We start from the raw sequence: 20,976 nt of genomic DNA on the forward strand, positions 1-20,976 counted from the left end.
CTGGACTTCTGGCTATACCTCAAGCTTCCGAAGAATTAAGATCTCAAGGCCCTGCATCAGTTGTTCTCTCTGTCACTAACTGCCTAATGGTGGATCCCTGGATTTATCTTGGTATTCACTCCTAGTCTAATGTTTGATCCCTGGGTCTATCTTGGTTTGCACTCCTAGTCTAATAGTGGATCCTTGTGCCTAGGTTGGTCTCCACTATTTAGTCCATTGTTGGATCCCTGGATCTATCTTGGTCTCCACTACCTAGTCTAATGGAGGGTCCCAGTGTCTATCTTGGTCTCCATTCCTAGTTGAATGATCCATTCCTGGATCTATCTTAGCCTGCACTCCTAATCTAATGGTGGATCCCTGTGTCTATATTGGTCTCTACTAGTTAGTAATGGAGGAGCCCTGGGTCTACCTATGCTAATGGTGCACCCCTGGATCTATCATGGTCTCCACTACCTAGTCTAATGGAGGATCCCTGTATCTATCTTGGTCTGTACTCAAATGTTGGATCCATGTGTCTCTCTTGTTCTCCACTACCTATTCTAAGGATGGATCCCTGGATTTATCCTGGTCTGCACTCCTAGTCTAATGATGGAGCCATATGTCTATCTTGGTCACCACTACCTAGTCTAATGGTGGATAAACTCAGTGATCCACCATTAATCTAGAAGTGCAGCCCAAGACAGACCCAGGGAGTCTCCATTATACTAGGTAGTGGAGATCAAGATAGATCCAGGGATCCACCATTGGAATAGATAGTGTAGACCAAGATAGACATAAGGATCCGTCATTAGACTAGGATTGCAAACGAAGATAGACCCAGGAATCCTCCACTTACGTTCCCTCAGCTCTACCGGGCTGGTCACCTGATCAGGAGCTGCCCTGAGATGCCCTGGCCGGGGAGGGGTGAGGGGTGTCTATTGAGTCTGTTGTCTTAGAGCTCTCTCAGTGGTTGCCTGGGCCTGGGCGGGGTGCTGCGCCTGGGCTGGGCGGGTTCCTAGGGAGAGGAAGGGGCGGGCCGCAGCTCTGAGCCTAGCCAGGGGCCCCTTCAGAGGGAGCTGGGTAGGAGGAGCAAGGAGAGGGCAGGCCCCCAGGGTGTGTGAGCCCAGGGCCAGACCCCGGAGGTCTGAATCCTGACCCCACGACTCACTGAGGACCTACAATATCGACACCCACCACAGAGGGTCTGACCCACAGTGACGCAGATGGGGTTCACATGTGCTACTCACCGAGAACACCTGGTCTGTGGGGGGCCCTGGTGGTCGGAGGCGCAGGGGCAGAGGTCAACACCTCCGCAAAGCCCTGAAGCGAGACTTCCCGCTCTGCTGGCTTCGCCCCCTTGGGGATTTGGGTTCCTGCGGGGCCGGCCCCGCCCTCAACCCTGGATGGGCGTGACCGGGCGGCCCCGCCCCCGCTGGCCCCTGCGCGGCAGTCTGGCCGAACGCCGCGGAGCGCGCAGGGATGCGCCAGGAGGCCACGACCCTCAGCCGCAGGGCGAGGCCCGGGGGGCGCATGGGGGACGCTACGCCCGCCCCGGGGAACTGGACAGGTGAGGGCCGAGGTCGCAGACCTCGAGCGGGGCTCTGCGCCCATTTCTCAGACGGGGAAGCTGAGGCGCGGGGTGCACAGCCCTGCGCGGGGGCGGTGGGTGCGGCACTGCCGCGGTGAGGCGCAAAGTCGGAGGACAAACCTCCCCGACGCTCTCCGTCCGCCCAGCAGGCGCCCCAGCGGAGCCGAAGCCCGCGGCAAGCGGCCAGAAACCAGGCGGCGGCGTCCAGGTGCCCGCCAACCCAGGTGCGCGCCTTTTCCCAATGGGGGCCGCCTCAGTGCGGGGGATGTCGGTGTGACGGACGCGGGGAAATCGAAACTGGCCTCACCTAAGGGAGGTGTTCTGGATCCTCAGCTAGCTCCCCAGCCCCACTTCACAGGCGGGGAAATTGAACCTGGGAGGGGGGAGTGACTGCTCAAGGTCCCGCTGCAGCCGAGCCTGCGGTGAGGCTCCGGGGTCTCCGGAAGGAGGGGTGGGCTGGCTGGATGTTATCTTCAATGTTTGATTTTGAGATTGTTTTGTAGGGGGTTCACCTTCCTGCCTTGCTCGGATAGGGGGATTGCAGCTGAAGCCCCGGATTCGAATGTCGGCCTTGCTCCATGAATGCGTCTAAGATCTAACCCTTTTAGAAACAAAGATAAAGCCGGACCTTGAGCCGCAGATGTTCCTGGAGGCTCACTTTAGGGCATACTGCCCGCTCCCCCTTAAACCTGAGGGTGTTTGCACATCTGTGCCCCAGGCCAGGCGCTGAATTGCACAAGTGGAAGCTGGGCCTGAAAGAGCAGGCTGGCACAGGTCTCACACACCCACACACACACACCCGGGATGCAGCCAGTCATGCTTAAAACAGTGACACCTGCCACCTTGGGGGGAATGCTGGCTTCCTCTCAGATGGGGAAACAGGCCCAGGGAAGTAAGTCACAAAGCAGAGGCATGTGGCTTGGTGGTGTGGACGCTAAGACCTGATACTGCCCCTGGTGTGGTGGGGTCGGTTTATTTTCTTTGACTCCCTCGGGCAGCCTGATGCCCAGTCCTGAATTTGGTGTTTTGCCCGGTGTGTGAAGAGGACAATGTGTGTGCAAGTTGTGCAGCACTGCCTGGGGAGGTGAGTGTCCACTGTGAGGCGGAGGGACTTGCCCAAGGTCAGCCAAGGACAGGGAAGGGGAGGCCCTGACTACATACAAAAGGCTGTTTGCAGAGGACTCTCCTGGGAGAAAGAGGGTCTCAGAATCCAGTTCCTGCCCTCTGGCCTGCCAGGCCTGGCCCCAGCCCTGCTTCTGACCGGCTGCTGCTCAGCCTCCTCCCAGATGTGAGCCCTGTGGGTCCCAGCCTGTGAGTCCTTCCCAGGAATTTAGGGTTGGACCCCCCACACACACACAACGACCTGCGGTGCGTCTCTTTATCTCTGTGCCTCAGTTTCTCCATGTGCTAAGCGGTGGGCCCTGTATACCTGCCCCAGGCTTATGGACAGGCCAGGGGGAGCCAGGGAGGGCCCAGTGCACCCACCCTTGCATGGTTCTGCTCCAAGGTAATGCTGCTGTCCTGACTCATCCACTCTTCTGCCCCATGGCCCCAGTCTCTTGGGCTCTGAAATGTGCACCCACCTCTCCTTGTGGGGCAGTGAAGTGATGGGTGTGGGGGTCTTTAGAGACAGTTTGGCACTGTGTAAAACACAGCAATGGGATGGGTGTTTTTCCTGCAATCTGTACAATGGGCACATTATTCTGCTTTTCCTGGAGGAGGTGTGAGAGTCCGGTCAGACACAGAGTCCTAAGATTCTCCCCTCATCTCCCATGCACGATGACCGGGGAGAGGCAGGTGGGGGAAGGCCATCTCAGAGCAAGGCCTTAAATCTTTATGGCCTTGCTCTGAATGGCTGACTGGGAGGCCACCCTCCCACTGCCCTTAGGCCCCTGGCCTGTCCCTGGCCCTGTTCCCAGGGCAGCTCCAGCACTCCCTGATGGAGGAGATTGTCCAGGAACACGGCCCTGCCAGAGGAAGACCAGTGGCCAGAGGTGACCCTCCCCCATGCCCCTGAAAGGGGGCAGCAGGAGGACTGCTGGGTGGGTGAGGATGTGCTCTGTGGACATCCTCTTCGCTTCACTCCTGCCGCCCAGCCACTGGGCCGGCCCTGGGCCCATTTCATGGAGGAGACCAAAGCCCAGAGGGAGTAGGTGGGAATCTAAATGTGGCTTATGTGCCCCTAAGGCCCAGCTCTGGCCTCCCACCATGGTACAGGCAGAGCTGCTGGATGAACGAGACTCCCTGGAGCCTCGATGTTCTCCCCTGAGAGATTTGGGGGGATGGGGAATTGCGCTCTTCCTGGTTTGGAATTTACCTGGTTACGTTCTGGAGGAGAATATATATTCCGGGTGTGTGAGCTGACCTGCTGTCAGGGAAGTGCCTGGGAGACCCGGGTCTGGACCATAGCCAAGGGCCAGGCTTGCAGTAGCTCTGAACCCTGCACCTGCCTCAGGACACACGACCAGGGCGTGGGCCTTCTGCATGTGGCTGTCCCCACTGCTGGGGTCTTGGGGGGTCCCACTCTCCACAGAGTACCTCTGTACACGTCACTCTTTAATTTCTCTTTGAGAAATTCCTCCTGAGGGTTCCTCTTTCCACTTGGGAAAACTGAGACTCAGAACTCAGACTCAGGGCCTCCCTGGTGGCGCAGTGGTTGAGAGTCTGCCTGCCGATGCAGGGGATAAGGGTTCGTTCCCCGGTCCGGGAGGATCCCATATGTCGCGGAGCGGCTGGGCCCGTGAGCCATGGCCGCTGAGCCTGCGCGTCCGGAGACTGTGCTCCGCAACGGGAGAGGCCAGCAAAAAAAAAAAAAAAAAAGAACTCAGACTCAGAAGAAACCTTCCAGTCCCACAGGGACCCAGGCCCATAGTGGGCTGGTCCAGTGGCCTGCTTTCCCCATCTCCCACTGTACCTATTGTCCACAGTCACAGCCAGCATAAAAGGTAACTTATTTACCTGGTCTCAGCGGGTGAGGTCAGGGTTTGGGGGCCATGTCGGCTCCAGAAAGGAGGATGGGAGGGATGGTCCTGTGGTCCAAGGTTCCAGATAAAAGATTAACAAGCAAGGATTGTTCTCACCCCCACTGGCCAGGCAGGCCGGGGGAGGCATGGGCTGGGAGGACAGGCTGTCTAGGTCAGGCCATGCACCCCCTGTGTGTTAGGGGGTGGGAGAGAGCATTGCCTGGGGCTGGGGAGTGAGCTGGGAGTGTCGGGCGAACACCTGATGGGCAGGTCTGCCTCGCTACTGTCCAGTGAGCCTATAGGGTTTGCTTTTGGTTTGTATCTTGCTTGCATCAAATCCATTCCCTTTGTTTTTTCTGTTGTTTTTCCTCTCCTCTGAGATTTATTTGTACATAGTAAAACAGATAGTGTCATGCAGGGTGCAGAGAAAAAAATGCACCAAAGGTTGAGGGGTGCAGGGGTCCGGCCAAAGGAAGGCTGGGGACGTGTAGCATCCAGTGTCTGAGGGGGGCCGCAAGTGGACGGGGCCAGGAAACAGGGCTGGAAGGAAAGGATAGCTGGGGGTGGTCCCCTTCCGGGACCAGTCCTAGGAAGGGTATACAGCGGTAACTGGGTGTCTGTGAGGGTTTTCAGCAGGGGATGGAGGAGGTGGTATTCGCCTCTTAGACACCAAGTGTGGGGAGGGACTGTTGGGGGCCCAGCTAGGGGGTCCAGGGGTCTCCAGGCTGTGGAGGGTGCAGTGAGGAGTGTGAGCAGAGGCTGGGTTTGCAGTGGTTAGGGGATGTGGTCTCTGGAGCCAGCTGGTGGTTTCATGGAATATCCTTAGAAGATGGGTAGACTGAAGCCCTTGTAGTCCCTTGATGCTGTGCCACCTTCCTGCCCCATCTGGGCTACGTGTCACAAGTCCTGTAGAAAGGTCTGGTGGGGGCCCTGCCAGTGTACACGTGGAGCCTTCAAAAGTCTGTGGGCCTCAGTTTCCTCATCTGGAAAATGGGCCCAGCCCAAAGTGTGTGCTGGCCTTCCAGGCCCAGAGAAGGGATGCAGGCCATCCTGTTGGAGTCTGGCAGGTGACGGGTAGGGGTGGCAGGTGCAGGTATCCTGGGTGCTGTGGACTTGGGGTGGGGGGTAGGATGAGGTATTGAGCCGCCTCCTAGGGGACGTCCCTGAGCTCCCAGGCACAGGTTTAAGGTCTCCACCAGGTGGTCCCACTCCTGTCACCCCGGGGGGGCAGGTCACCCTATTTTGCAGGTTGGGAAGATGAGTCTGAGCAAGGCAAGGACCAGGTCCAGGACCTGAGGCTAGAGGTGGTGGAGCGGAGTAGACTTGGTGGAGAGGGGCTGGGTGGGGTTTGGGTTCCTAGCAGACCAGGCCCACTTGGCTTCTCTGCCTTCTCCTCTGAGCCTGGTTGGGCTCTTGGATTGCTGGGGGTTGAGCTCCCTGCCTCCCAGGTAGGGGAAGGTCACTGCAAGGAGGGGGCCATGGGCAAGGCTCATCCTCCCTCTACCCTTCCTTACCAGAGTTATTTCCTCTGACCTTTCATTTTCATTTTTAAAAGAAGAACCGTTCAAACAATACACTTATGCTAGGAGCAGGGGCTCCCTGCCTCTGATGGGCGTGAGACCCCTGTATTGGCTGGCTGGAAATGCAGAGTACAAGGCCTGGGGAGAGCGGCCATGACTGCATTTAAAGCCCTCCATTCCGAGTCTCTCAGAGGGCCCTCCTGTCCCCAGCCATGCAGCGTGCATAGTTATGGGCCAGCGGCATTTTCGTTGGGCCTGTGCTTCAAATGTTCTTGTACCTTTCCCTTAAGTCTTCAGTTTGATGTACACCATGCAGGCATCTGCAGGTCAGGCTTGTTTCCTTTCTGTGGCTTCACCTCTCACCCTCCCACCTTGATGAGGCTCCAGGAGACAGGGCAGGCTCTGGGCCTCTTGGGGTGAGGGGTTAGTTCTGTCTTTTAAGATATGTGACCCCCCTTGGGTGGTGAAATAGCCTGCAGTGCTGTGTCATGATGGGCACCCTTAACCATAGCGGAACCCAGCAGCAGCACAGGATGTGGCTGTTGACAGGCGAGCCCTTTCCCTACGACAGTGGTGGTTTCCTCGCTGGGGCTGGAGCTGCACGTCATCTCAGTCAGCCCCTGTCCTGCCCTCTGCAGCATTTACAGGTGGGTCAGAGGACCAGATTGATGACCTGGTCACCCAACTGGTTAAGTGTGGTTTACACCCAGACACGTTTGGCTGCAGAACCATCCTGCTGCCTCTGTTTCTGGAGCTTTTTCTCCTGTCTGTGACTCTCCATGCCAGGACCATTAGGTAATGCAGGGTCTGGGCTGTGCTCTGGTTAGGGAGCTGGACAGCCACCCCCCATGGCTTGGCAGGCCAGCTGGGGCATATCAGGCAGTCAGCAGTGATGCTTGAGGCATTCTCCCCACATTTAAAATTTTTTCAAACATACCACAGAGTTGAAAGAATTTATAACCACACCCCCCAGCTCTATCCTACCCATAATTTTCAGTAGGCCTGCTTCATCATACCTTTTGCCATCTCTTTGTCCCTCCCTCAAGGCATCTTACTTTTTTGATAAAGTGCTAGTTGCATCTTTAAAAGATGAATACAAGTTTATCCCTTCCTCCTTTCATTCGCCAGGCGTTGGTGCAGGTGCTGGGCAGACAAGTGTCCACAAAGCTCTCACCCTTGCTGATGCCCCCACAGGGGCCTCCCTTCTCTGAGGGCCATATGGGGCTCGGGAGAAAGAAGATGCTTAGCCATGGAAGAATGGAGAAGTAGCAGCTCTAAATTGGGGACTGGGAAGTGTTGGTTGCCCGGTGACCCTGGGGAAGGGGCCACGTGGCTGGCCCGTGGCTGCCCTGCTGTGTCTACCCAGTTCCAAAACCCCAGTCCGCTTCCCTGGCTGGAAGAACAGCACGTGTCCAAGTCCATGGATCCTGAAAAAGAAAAGAGGTTCTTCCTGGGGGAGTGTTGATCACAGCTTTCAACTGTTAGTTTGTTCGTTCATTCATTCATGCATTCATTCATTCCTGCTTTGGCACCTGTGGAGACAAAGCGTGGTGATTAATTAAGGGCCTATACTCTGGAATCAAAGTTGGCATCGCTCTGTACTACTGAGTACTGGGGGACCCAAGGCCAGTGAGGGTAATCAGGGAATGTCCAATTGGAGGCTCAGGGTGGGTGCTGTGTCCTCCTTGTCCTGTCTCCCTGGGGCTCCCAGCTCAGGCTCCCCACCCCTTCCTGCCTGCAAGCACCTGCCTGTCCTCTGCTACAGGGCAGGACAGCCTCTCAGGTCCTCCCTGCTGTGCCCTCTGCCCCAGGGGTTATGCACCCCTTCCCCCACACCCTCACCAACCTGGTGGGCTGGTCTTTGTGACCTTGACCAAGCTAAGAAGCCAAAAGTAATAACTTAAGTTTCAAATCTGCATTTCTTTAATTGAAATAAATATGTCCCCTGAATTTTTTAACAGCTTTATTGAGGTATAATTCATGTGCCATACAATTCACACATTTAAATTGTACATTTAAAGTGTACAATTTGATGGCTTTTAGTATATTCACAGATATGTGCAACCATCACCACACTCAATTTTAGGACATTTTCATCACCCCAAAAGGAAGCCCTGCATCTCTTAGACCCTTAAAGGTCACCTCCCGACTCCCCCTCTGCCTGGCCCCAGACAACCACTGATCTGCTTTCTGTCTCTATGGCTTTGCCTATTGTAGACATTTCATATGAATGGAATCATATAATATGTGGTTTTTTGGTAACTGGCTTCATTCACTGAGCATAGTGTTTTGAAGGTTCATCCATGTAGCATGTCAGTTCTTCACTTCTTTTTATTTCCCGAAATATTCCATTGTATGGGTGGACCATATCTTATTTATCCATTTATCAGTTGATGGACATTTAGGTGGGTTCTGCTTTTTGGCTATTATGAATACTGCTGCTGTGAACATTTGTATACAAGTTTTCATGTAGATGTGTTTTCTTTCCCTTGGGTATATTGCTAGGAGGGGCATTGCTGCATCATTTGGAAACACTCTGCGAAACTGTTGGAGAAACTGCAAAGCGGCTGCCCCATTTACATTCCCAGCTGCAGCGTGTGAGGGCTCCAGTTTCTCCACATTCTTGGTACACCAGTTATCATCTGGTTTTTCTTTTTTTGCATTATGTGGGCCTCTCACTGTTGTGGCCTCTCCCGTTGCGGAGCACAGGCTCCGGACGCGCAGGCTCAGCGGCCATGGCTCACGGGCCCAGCCGCTCCGCGGCATGTGGGATCCTCCCAGACCGGGGCACGAACCCGTGTCCCCTGCATCGGCAGGCGGACTCTCAACCACTGCGCCACCAGGGAAGCCCTGTTTTGTTTTTTTTTTTTAATGTGTCTTTTTCATGGTGGATGTGAACAAGTACCTCCCTGTGGATTTAATTTGCATTTTCCTGAAGCTAATGACGTTGAGCATCTTTTCATGTGCTTATTGGTGGCCATTGGAATACCTTTAGAGAAATGTCTGTTCATATCTTTTGCCCATTTATAAATTGGGTTGTCTTTTTAGAATTCAGTATAATAATTTATACATTCTAAATACAGTCCCTTATCAGATAGATGATTTGTAGATATTTCCTCCCACTCTGTAGGTTGTCTTTTCGCTTTCTTGGTAGTATCCTTTGAAGCACAAATTTTTTCATTTTAATGGAGTCCAGTTTATCTATTTCTTTTGTTGTTTGTCTTTTGGTATCATTGAGAAACCATTGCCTCTATAGATTTACCTCGATGTTTTCTTCTAAGAGTTTTTTTTATAGTTTTATCTGTTATATTGAGGTCTTTGACTCATTTTAAGTTAGTTTTTGTATATGATGTAAGGACAGCTCCAACTTTCTTCTTTTGCATGTAAGTATTGTTTTCCTGGCACCAATTGTTGAAAAACTATTCTCTTCCCATTCAATTGTCTTGGCACCCTTGTTGAAAATCAATTGATTGTAAATATGAGTTTATTTCTGGAGTCTAAAGCCTTGCATTGGACTATATGTCTCTCTTTATGCCAGTGCCGCTCTGTTGTCATCACTGTAGCTTTGTGGTAGGATTTGAAATAAGGAAGTACAAGTCCTCCGACTTTGTTCTTCTTTCTCAAGATTGTTGTTTGGGCTATTCTAGGTCTTTTTTGCATTTCCTTATGAACTGTAGGATCAGCTTGTAAATTTCTTCAAAGGTAGCAGCTAGGATCTGATAGGGGTCATGTTGAATCTGTAGGTGAGCAGAGTAGCGTTGCCATCTTAAACCATGTTAAGTCTTCTGACCCATGAGTATGTGATGTGTTTTCATTCATTTAGGTCTTCTTTAATTTCTCTCAACAATGCTTTGTAGTTTTCAGAGTTTAAGTTTTGTATTGCTTTTGTTAAATTTACTCCTAAGTAATTTATTCTTTTTGGTGCTCTTGTAAATGGAATTGTCTTATTAATTGCATTTTTAGTTTGCTCATTGCCACTGTACTGAAATACAATGGATTTTTGTGTGTTGACCTTGTATCCTGCAAACTTGCTGCACTCATTTATTAGTTCCTGTAGATTTTTAGCAGATTCCTAGGGATTTTCTCGATACAGGATCATGTCATTTAATAGAGAAGTTTTGCTGCTTCCTTTCTGATGTGGATGCTGTTTAATTTTCTTAATTAATTGCTCTGCCCCCTGGTTTAGGGCTATTTCCATATTTTTCTTTTCTAACTTAACCATTTTTTGTGTTGTGATTTTTGTCATGTCTTATGTAAGTGCTGTTTATATAGGAAAGATGCTCTGTTACATGTATGTTGCAAATACCCACACTCCCTTGTTCTCTGTTAATTAGGAATCTTAAGCTCTGCGTCAGTCCTGTCTGTGGGTGCCCTCTCTATCTGTGGGTGTTGAGCAGGTCAGCCACCACTCCAGGCTTGGTTGCTCATGTTAAAATGACGATAATAACAAGTTCTTCCCTGCTGTCCTCTGCAGATGATTGAGTGCTGCGTGAGGTCAGGAATTGGGGTCCTTCTTGACCAGATGTTTCTATCGGGCCTGCATTGCCGTTGTTAGTGTGACACACTCATGATGGACATCTGCAGACAGGGAAGCCTGAATCCTCCCAGATGTGCAGTTTACATGGCAGCCGTGGCCCAGCACACTTCCACCCTCAGCGTGTCATCCAGCCATGCTCTGCTGCAGTTTCCCCATCTGTAAGATGGAGATGGATGGTCTTCCTCATATGGCTGAAATACAGTGAAGTATCCATTAGGTGCCCAGTGTTGTTTGTGCTGTTCGAATGTCAGCCCCCCCTCCCTGCTAGGTACACAAACCACAAGGACCCCCCAGGCTCACACTCCTCCCCCCAGCATTTCAGCCTGGTGAGACATCCCCCAGGTTCTTGGTAGGGCAGAGCTAGGGGGAGCTTGGCCAATCTCAGCCAAACGCTGTCCCTCAGTGTCACTGCCCACAGCGAGGGTCAAGGAGCCTTAGCCTCCAAGGGCAGAATGCAAGACTGAGGCTGAAGCCTGGCTCTGCCACTGCCCTGTTAACACCCTCACCCTACGTGGGGTAGGGCCAATGGGACCATGCAAGGGGTGGCTTGACCTCACTGAGCCTCAGTTTCCCCTCTGGACAGGGCTGGTTGTGCACAGACATGTGAAGCACTATCACGGGGTGTGTGAGTGCATGTGTGTGGCCCTCCTGAGTGACAGCTGCTGCCCTTGGGCAGTTCCGGGTGTCCTCTGTCCCCACAGCCTATGTGAAATGGGGTACCATGCATTCCACAGTGGATCCCCCCTCATGGGTGCTTCCAGGTGGATATGGATTTTGGAGGACTCTCCAGCCCACTACAGATATTCTGGGTATATATTTTGAAAACAGAGCCCACAAAGTTTGCTGGTGAATTGGTTGTGGATTGAGAAAAAGAGTCCGGGTAGGTTCCAAGTTTGGGGGCTGGAGCAAGTAAAGGTTGGAGGGCATAGTGGCTAACATCAAAGTTAGAATGGGGCAGGCCGAGTGGTGAGCAGGTTGGCCAGTGCAGGAGCTTGGCTGGATGTGGCAGGCCGAGCGGGCTTTCGGACATCTGTGCCTGGTGCCCAGAGGACAGTCCTAGCTGGAGGTATCCCGTGGAGGACAGGGGAAGGGTTGTCCTGGGTTGGTGTGGAATAATGTCCTCAGCCTGGGCAGTGCCAGCCTCTGTCCGAATCCCCACCACTGCTCCCACCTAGGCCTCGGATGTGTGGAGGGGGTTGGACACAGACGCTGCCTCTGGTCCGTCTCCCTTTTAGTCTGAGACTAACTGCTTTATACACTAGTAGTATACAGTGCTCAAAATCAGAAAGTTCCAGAAAAGCAGAAGGAAGAGCCTCTTGCGTTCAGGCACCAGAAGGTGTGCTCCAGAACATCGGTAGCAGCTTCATTCCGTATTCTTGAACACCGGAAACAATTCACACACCCATCAGCAGGAACAGGGAAGCAAACAAGGGCATCCATACAACAGGACTTTGCTCCACCGTAAATATGGACAGCTGCCAACACACGCAGCACGGCACCTCTCCCGTCATTGTGCTGAGCAAGGGAAGCCAGACACAAGGGACACGTGATGTATCTGTCACACGTGTGTGTTGAGAAGGTAGGCCCAGAGCCTCCTTGTGTGGTTCCACATCTCTACCCTACAACAAAGGAGCTGTGTGACTTCAGGAAATGATTAAACCACCCTGTACCTCAGTTTGCTTTCCTGTCAAGTGGGGAGGTATTTTGTGGATTGATGAGTTAATGCACGTAAAGCGTTTGGAACAGCATCCAGCACAGTAAATTCTATGTGCCAGCTGTTGGCATTGTTACAATTTTATAGAAATGCTTGTGGGGCTTCCCTGGCGGCACAGTGGTTGAGAGTGCGCCTGCCGATGCAGGGGACACGGGTTCATGCCCCGGTCCGGGAAGATCCCACATGCCGCGGAGCAGCTGGGCCTGTGAGCCATGGCCGCTGAGCCTGCGCGTCCGGAGCCTGTGCTCCGCAACAGGAGAGGCCACAACAGTAAGAGGCCCATGTACCACAAAAAAAAAAAAAAAAAAACTAAACTAAAAAACTTAAAAAAAAAAAATGCTTGTGTTTGCCACTTTATCCAGAGTGCCTCTCTGTGTCCTTATATAAGGACATCATTGTAACACTTTAGGATAGCATTGCTGGCATTCATGTCAGATGTACTTTGATTAACTGTACTGATCCCCAAGCTGGAGATGTGGGTGTAGACAAACATCCTGGTATAGAAATCCTGGCAGCAGATACATAACTACTTCTTTGGCTAAATTCTCAGATGTATACACAACATAAAGCTCTTAATACACTTTACCAGACTCTGTCCAGAAAGGTTTGGATCTGTGCCCCCACCAGCAAGTCTGAGTGGAGTGGATCCCAGGCCCTTGCTAACTTCACACATGGTTTCTTTTTTTTCCTTTTTGCCAAGTGGAGGAGTGAAAGATTAGCTCTCATTTGAATTAGTGTTTCTTCAGTTACTATGAGGGCAAGCATTTTCTCATGTCTGTTGGCTACTTGTATCTCGTGATTTGCTTGTTCACACACCAGTCCATTCTGCTTTACTTGGATGTTCAGCTTTTATTGACGTGTAAGATCTCTTTATAAATCAAGGGCGTTGAACCTTTGCCCTATGTTTTCCAAATACCTTTTCCTAATTTTTTCATCTGAGTTTGTTTGTTTTTCAGTTATTAGGGAGTAACAAAAGTTTTTGTTTTTTACTTTTAATGAAATCACATCTGTTGATCTCTCTCCTTTTTTCCCCCCTTGATTCTGCCTTTTGAGCTACACTTGGGTAATAATTGTCCTTTTGCTTTTATTGTCTTTAGATGTGTGTTTCTTTTATCAACACCATGGTCTTCAGAGCATCTAGATTTCACTTAATGTAGGGATTAGCTCCACTTTTGTTCCCAAGCCACTAGTCACACGGACGCCACTTCCAATTGTCTGGGTGGCTGTGTGACCTTCTCCAGAGCATCGTGTGGTGATTGGGTCAATGATGCCTGTCCCAGGTGAGGGCTCCTGCCAAGCCCCTGCCCTCCAGGGTGAGGTCCTCACTCTGTCTCTCCTCTCTTCTCTCCTAGGCATGTGTGTGCAAGTGCAGCCACCCCTGCAGGGCACCTTCCAAGTACTTCGTGGGGATGGTACTTCTGTGGGGACTGTCATCGTGTTCCACTGCCCCTCGGGCCACCAGATGGTGGGGTCTGGCCTCCTCACCTGTGTCTGGAAGGGGAGCATTGCTGAGTGGTCTTCAGAGACCCCCATGTGCAAGAGTGAGGCCCATTCATTCCCTGTGAGCTGCACCCATCCCAGCAGCGACCCCTGGTGGGGGGTTGCTGATTTTGTCCCATGGATGGTGTGGGTGTCCACAGAGAAAGTTCCCTGGGCCTCTGAGTAGGGTCCTGTTCCCAGTGCTGGTGGTCCCTTGGGGCTCCATGTCAGCAGTGTAGACTCAAGTCCTAGCAACTGCTCCAAATTCTAGCTCTGCCACTGACTTGGCCTGTCATCTCCAAGAGGTTACTTGTGCTGTCTGAGCTAGTACTTCATCTGTTAAGCAGAAAACTACGTTCTTTCATACACACATGCAGCAAACATTAATAGGATGTTTCGTGTGCCAAGAATTCTAGAACTGGGGAATAGGATTGCTTGGCCATGGGGCCCCAGTCTGGGGGAGGAGATGGTTTTCTAGTTGTATTTGTTATACAGGGTGTTAAAGGATAATACCTAGCACAGCATTTTCCAAAGTGAAGATACATATATTGTGTTAATGTGTACTGTGCATTGAAAAGGGCTCTATAGTCAATATAATTTGGAAAAGCCTGGGTTAATAGGCTGCAGGACTTCTCAGAGCCTTTAAAATACTCATGTGGTGGTTGAATCTCTGAGGAGAGTGTCTGTTAGGATTAGACTCCAAGTGATAGAAAACCCAAGATAATGGGGGTTACCAAAATAATGGGGGCTATGAGAGCTTTTTCTTGGCCATGGCCCTCAGGATGGGCAGTCCTAGGCTTGTATGGCACCCCATGGTGGGGACCCAAGTCCTTTCCATGTTATGGCTCTGTTAGGCATGATCTCAACTGCATGATCCAGGCAGTTGTTACAGGATTAGTTGCAGGGCAAGGAAGGCTCTTAAAAGTTGTCCCACACCCCTCCACCCTGTTCACCACTGGCCAGAATATGGTCATGTGGCCACATGTAGCTGCAAGGGAAGCTGTGAGATGTAGTCTTCAGTCTGGATGGCCAGTGTCCAGCTAGGGCTGGGGGACTAGGGACTGGGGAGCGTGATCAGTGTCCACTACAGGGGAGAGTATGCAGTGTTGTTCAAATTAGAATCCTGGGCCTTGATTCCCAAGAACATCATTTAGAACCTGATAGAAGTAGTTCTTGGTACATAGCTAGTTCTTGGTCACACAGCTGATAATGTGCCAAAGGCCCTTTGACCCCAAACACTGGCATTTTTCTTGCTTTTGCACCTTCCTGGAAAGTGACCCAAGAAAGCACCTAGGCCCCCGTAGGGTTTTACCCACTTGAGGCATTGTGAAAACAGACTGTGTGTTGTCTGCTGTCCTCTGGTCTCAGGGGCCCAGTCTGCAGTGGGTGGGAGCCAAGGGGACTATCATCACTGAACTCCCTGTCAGAGCTTCCCCCAGTGCACCACCAAAAACTCCTACACACCCTCCAAAACCCTGCTCAAACACCCCCTTCCTGGGGGGCCATCTTGCCTGATAGCCCCACTCCCTACAACAATTTGCACAGACCTTCACCTCAGCTGCCAGCGCCTCCCTGCCTCCCCCATGGAACAGGGCTCCCTGAGGGCAGGCTGGGCCCAAGAGCTGGACTTGTCTCACTCGCAGCTGTGCCTCCCTATGAAACCTTCGGCTTCAAGGTGGCCGTGATCTCCTCCATCGTCAGCTGTGCCATCATCATGCTCATGTCCATGGCCTTCCTCACCTGCTGCCTCATGAAGTGTGTGAAGAGGAGTGAGCAGCGGCGATCCAACAGGTACAGTGACCTGGCACTGCCGTGGGGCACCTGCAAGCCACTCCGAGACTCCTGGGCATGTCAGGGAGCAGGGCCCCTGGGATCTTGGCATCTTGCTGTTCACAGAGCATTGACGCCGTGGAGGGCACGTGGCTCACTCACTTGGTCTTCCACAAGACAGGTGACAGGTACACAGGGGGTTGTCTCATTCTGCAGACTGCACACACGCAGTATATGCTCTGCTCTGTGTGGACGTGACGGGCTGACTACACGACGGTTAACTAGGGCCTGCAGGTGGAGTCTGGCCCACTTCTACTTTTCTTCACGGAAACCTATCCTTTTTTTCTTTTTGCTATTTTTAAAATTGCGGTAAAATATTTGCAATATAAAAGTTACCATTTTGGGCTTCCCTGGTGGCGCAGTGGTTGAGAGTCCGCCTGCCGATGCAGGGGACATGGGTTCGTGTCCCGGTCCGGGAAGATCCCACATGCCGCGGAGCGGCTGGGCCCATGAGCCATGGCCGCTGAGCCTGCGCGTCCGGAGCCTGTGCTCCACAAGGGGAGAGGCCACAACAGTGAGAGGTCCGCGTACTGCAAAAAAAAAAAAAAAAAAGTTACCATTTTAATCATCTTTAAGTGCACAATTCAGGATCATTAGTTACATTCACAGCGTTGTGCCGCCATCAGCTTGATTCATCTCAAGAACTTCCCACTGCCTGTCTTTGTAAGTATAGTTTTCCTGACATTTACTCATCATCCATGACTGCTTTCTCCCTACAGCCGCAGAGCTGAGTAATTGCTCAGGAACTGTATGGCCCTAAAATACTATCGGCCTTGCAGAGGCTTGCAGGCGGTGTCCCGGACACACAGGCACCTGAATGTCCTTCCCCCATCTCTCTCCAGGGAGGCCCAGCTGTGGTTCCAGCTGAGAGGCGAGGACTTAGAGACAGTACAGGCCGCCTGCCTCGGCCTCAAGGGCCTCAGCAACAAACGCAGCATCAATGGCGAGTCCAGGATCCAGCCCATCCAGGCTCACGACAACCACAGCTTCACCACGTGGGCATGGGCAGGGCAAAGGGGCGGTGGGGCAGTGGTGAGGGCAGGGGGCCCCCAGCATGCTGCGAGCCCAGGCTCGCCAGGGCCTCAACTCCCATCCCTGACACAGGGGCTGATGGTCCTTCTAGTACCCGTGCCTGACCCTGCACCCTCGTGCCTAAAGCTGCCCTCCACCCCGTGTCTTTATCTTGTCACCCCTTGTCTAGAGAAGGAAGCTTCTGGACACGAGTATTACCCTTCACCAGGACCCATGGTGCCCTGTCCACTTGCTCTCTCCTCCCGTCTCCCTCCCTGCTCCTCTGTCTCTCCGTTTCTGTCTCTTCTTGTCTCTTTTTAAAAACACACACACACACACTTTTTATGAACGAATACAAGGACATTTCTTACATACTTTTTTCTGACTCAAGGAGTCTAATCTTGGCTGAACACGGACTGCAGATAGAACATCTCCCAGGGTTGTTACTAGCTTTTGAGTGAGCACCCTCTGACCCCAGGATCACAGGGCTGCCCGGTTTCTGGGCTCCTTAAATGGGGCAGGATATTTGTCTTTGGCAGCATTGCCTTTTGCGGACTCTAGGCCAGTGGTCTCCTACAGACACCGTGTTCTGGACTGTCTTGACATTCCCTCATGACTGCACTCGGGCAGCGTTTCTCATGTGGGTGCCCCACGGGCGGTGCTGTTGTGAATCACAGGTATGGGTCAGGCTGTCCCCCTCAGGCACGAGGACTGGGCACTTTTGGCTGAGTTGAGTCTGTTGTCAAGTGATGAAGAAGGGACTCTGCTAAGGGTCACTCTGCTGCCCCCATGACGTCTGACCTGTGGCCTTAGCCTCCAGGGATACTACAGCCAGAATCCGTTGTGGCCCTGGGGGTTACAGGATAATGATTTTAATTCTGTTGCGATTCTGTTATTCCCTTTATGAGGAATGAAAATGAGTTCTGTTTTTTCCTTCCTTTCCTTCTCATTTTGTTTTGCTGTCTTTGTATCACTCTGAACTCATAGGTATTCTTTTCTCAAACTTTATTATGGGGAAATTTCACAAATACACAGAAGCAGAGAGAATAGTGTAACGGGTCTCTTGTCCCCGTCTGCTAACCTCAGGGGTCACCGTTCCCTTGCATTATCTGGACCCATGCTTCCTATGGGCTCCAGTCCTTTCTTGGTTGGAGCCCTGTTGTGCTGCGTCCTGATCGTGCCCTTTATTCTCCAAGTGCCTCCTCTCTGCACAGATGTTCTGGCCCATTTAGTGCTTTCTCTGCCCCGCCCTGGCGTCGCAGAGGCAGTCTGCTCATTTCCTCAGCCTGTCCCCACAGGAACCTCCCAGGGAACCAAGTGCTTGCCCCCGGCCTGACGCCTCGCTGTGTGACAACTGCTCATGCCTTGTTTTCCTCCCTTGTACAGTGAGGATTATGGCAGGGCTCACTTCCTGGCCCTGTTGAGGTGATATAAGTCAATGGCCTTGACCGGGCCCAGAGTACAGATTCAGTGAGTGCCAGCCATTGTTGTTAATTCTGCTCTAGGTCCTGGTGTGCACATGAGGAAACTGAGGCGCTGGAGGTGGTGGCCTGTGCAGGCGTGGCGAGGGTCTGTCTGGTCCCATGTCCACACTCAATGCACCGGGCCTAGCTGACTCCTGGAGTGGCGAGGCCTGTGGGAAGGAATTGGTTTCCTACCTCCTTCCCTTGAGCTTTTGACACACATTAGGCCTACGTTATGATGGCCATGGCAGAAATGCCGCCTTGCGCCCTTTCCACCTGACTTGACATGTCACTGTGTTGCCATGGTGGTCTGAGGCCCCTGGAGCTATGCTCCAGGTACTTCAACTGCTGTGCTCAGGTTTGGGTAAATGCTTGTGCTTAGAGCTTTTTTTCTTTTTTGAGATGACATTTTGGGGCAATCCTAGGAACAGACTGTTTAGGCCAAGTCGTCCGAATATTTTTATTACCAAATTCTTTCTCCAGGAACCTGGCACTAGTTGAGCCATTTTTACACCTACACTGTCACTGAGTGTTAATGATTTGTTTTCCGTCACTTACTTAGCAGGGGTGAGTTATGTAGGTGGCTTTCATCAGCATTTCTTTAACATTGAGAAAGAGTGTTCTCTCCATACCTTTGCTTAGCAGTTGCATTGCTGGTTTTAGTCACTTTCACTTTGCTCTGCTGAATCTCCTGCTGATGTTTCTTCTCATAAATAGTGGAAGCTCTGTGTACATTATGGAAGAGACCCTTACCTGTCAGTTGGCTGCAAGCACTTTCCTTTTTGTTTCAGTTATGTTGGCGTTGTCTTGCTAGTGCACATCCTTTTCATATAGTCATGTTTCCTTGGCAGGTTTTGAATTTTCTCCATTGCCCCCTGCCCTGTGGCACCCTCTCCCCATTATAGACCTGTGACACACTGTCTCAGTTGGGAAACCCCAATGGAATAGGGGAAGGAATTGCTGCCTCTCAGGATGTACCATCCTAGGCAAGGCCCAGATACCCCAGTTCTCCCACTGATTGGTGGTGAAATCATCTTTAGTAAGGTGAGGTTTGCCCCTTGACCTTACTTTTATTTCATAAACACTTCCCAGCACTCACATTATGCCAGGCACTATTCTTAGCTTTTCCAAATATTACCTGTTCTAACCATAGGAGTGGACACTATTTTTATCCCATTTTAAGAAACTTGTCTAGACTCACATAACTACTAAGCATGAAGCTAGGTTTGAACTCAGGCTCTGCGGCTCCAAAGTCCATGGACTTGCTCACTAAGTTGACTTTCCTCTCCACTAATTAATTGATTCATTCACACATTCATTGAACCAACAGATAGTTTAATTCCTACTACTGCCTAGAGCTTTTCTGAGAACTAGGTGTGGGTGGCAACATAGATCTGGGAAGGCTCTCTGGAAGAAGTGATGCCTGAGGTGAACAGATTAGGAGAGCCTGTACTGGAGGGGAAGGAGAGAGACAGCATCTTAAGGGGAGGAAGCAGCCAGGCAGCCTCAGGAAGCAAAGTCCAGTGTAAGCGGGAGCTGGGAGCAGGGCCAGGGTTTGCTCAGCCTAGAGAATGGGTGGGCTTGTGGCTTGGAGGCTAGAGGAGGCCACTAGGGAACTGAAGATATGGTCCCAGACTCGGAGGAGAGCCTGGAAGGTGTGAGGGTGTCCTCCAGAATGTTCCTGGGGCCCCAGTGTCCCTTCTCTGCCTAGGGCATCCTGGTGCACATAGTTTACACACACTCTGAATAAGCTCCCTTCCTCTACAAAGCCCCAGGAAGCCCCTTCCCATCCTTGGAAGGTGGGTGTGATGCTCCTTGAGTCATCCCCCTTGTATGAGTGAGGGGCCTGAGGCCCAGGAAGGGGCACCGATGGAGGGGCCTCCCTGGGTGCAAGGCAAGAGGAAACAGGGGCCCTCACCTAGGGGCAGCAGTCTATCCCAGGCCTGCTGAAGATCAGGGCCTGGGTACCCAGCATGGTGGCAGAGTTGGGGTTACATGGGGCCCCCGCTCTGCCCCCAGGCTCACACCTCCTCTTCCTGCAGAGACCTTGGCGAGGGGACCAGAGAGCTGGCCAGCATGGCCCGAGGCATTGACAAGGACCCCTGGACCCCCAGTGGCCCCACCAGCTCACCACGTGCCCAGGTGATGGTGCATACAGTGAACCCAGGGCAGATGCTGCCTGCCTCCAGGCCAACTGTGGGAATGCTCAGACAGCCTGCAGCCTATGTCCCAGGGTGACTAAGGTGGAGACCAGAGCCCACAATGGGAGGGCCAGGCTGACCCCACCAGCCGGCTACTGCATCTCAACATGTGTCCAGCTCAAGACTGGTCAGTGAAATCAGCTTCCGGGTTTAGGGATCCCTCGGGGCACTGAGCTGGGGACCCTATTTGGGGGGTGTCTGTCCCAGGGGAGCCCAGCTGTAGTGGTTTTTATAGTTAGGCTTCCTTGAAACCACCGCTGAGGTTCACAGAACCAGCTGCAGCCTCCCTCTAGTCAGGCTCCTTTGAAGAGACTGGGGGACATTTTAAGCACTTCTAGTTTTGCATAGCCGAGTGGGAAGGTGGCAGCAGGTTTCTCAACAATTACAGCTGGCTGCTTTGTATCTATAAGCAGGGACCCAGCTGGGGTGCTGCATCTATTATCTGTAAAGTTATGGTAAGGGGTATGAAATAAACAATACTTTGAAAAACAGCAAAGGTAAAAATCACTGTCTCAATTTTCAATCCCTGCATAACAAAAACCTCAAGTGTAGTAGCATAAAACTATAGTTCCTTCTTCTTACAGCTCGGGGTTCCAGGTTTGCTGGGCTCTACTGGGCATTGCTCACTGGGGCTTCTCCCATGTGGTTGTGGGCAGCTGGTGGCACGCACTGGGTCATGTCAAAGGCTGGC

The 20,976-nt window shown here is 52.0% G+C and overlaps 1 protein-coding gene across 1 annotated transcript; it reads left to right on the forward strand.

Moving 5' to 3' along the window:
- Positions 1–1,458: 1,458 nt before the first annotated feature.
- Positions 1,459–20,322, forward strand: SUSD3 (sushi domain containing 3; the record flags this gene model as incomplete). Its single annotated transcript, XM_079706349.1, has 5 exons — positions 1,459–1,546; positions 13,654–13,842; positions 15,424–15,571; positions 16,453–16,605; positions 20,127–20,322. The coding sequence occupies 5 exons, from the start codon at positions 1,459–1,461 to the stop codon at positions 20,320–20,322; spliced, it is 774 nt and encodes a 257-aa protein (XP_079562475.1).
- Positions 20,323–20,976: the final 654 nt, after the last annotated feature.

The sequence above is a fragment of the Hyperoodon ampullatus genome, assembly GCF_949752795.1.
Source record: "Hyperoodon ampullatus genome assembly, chromosome: 6".
In the NCBI taxonomy this organism is placed as follows: domain Eukaryota; kingdom Metazoa; phylum Chordata; class Mammalia; order Artiodactyla; family Ziphiidae; genus Hyperoodon; species Hyperoodon ampullatus.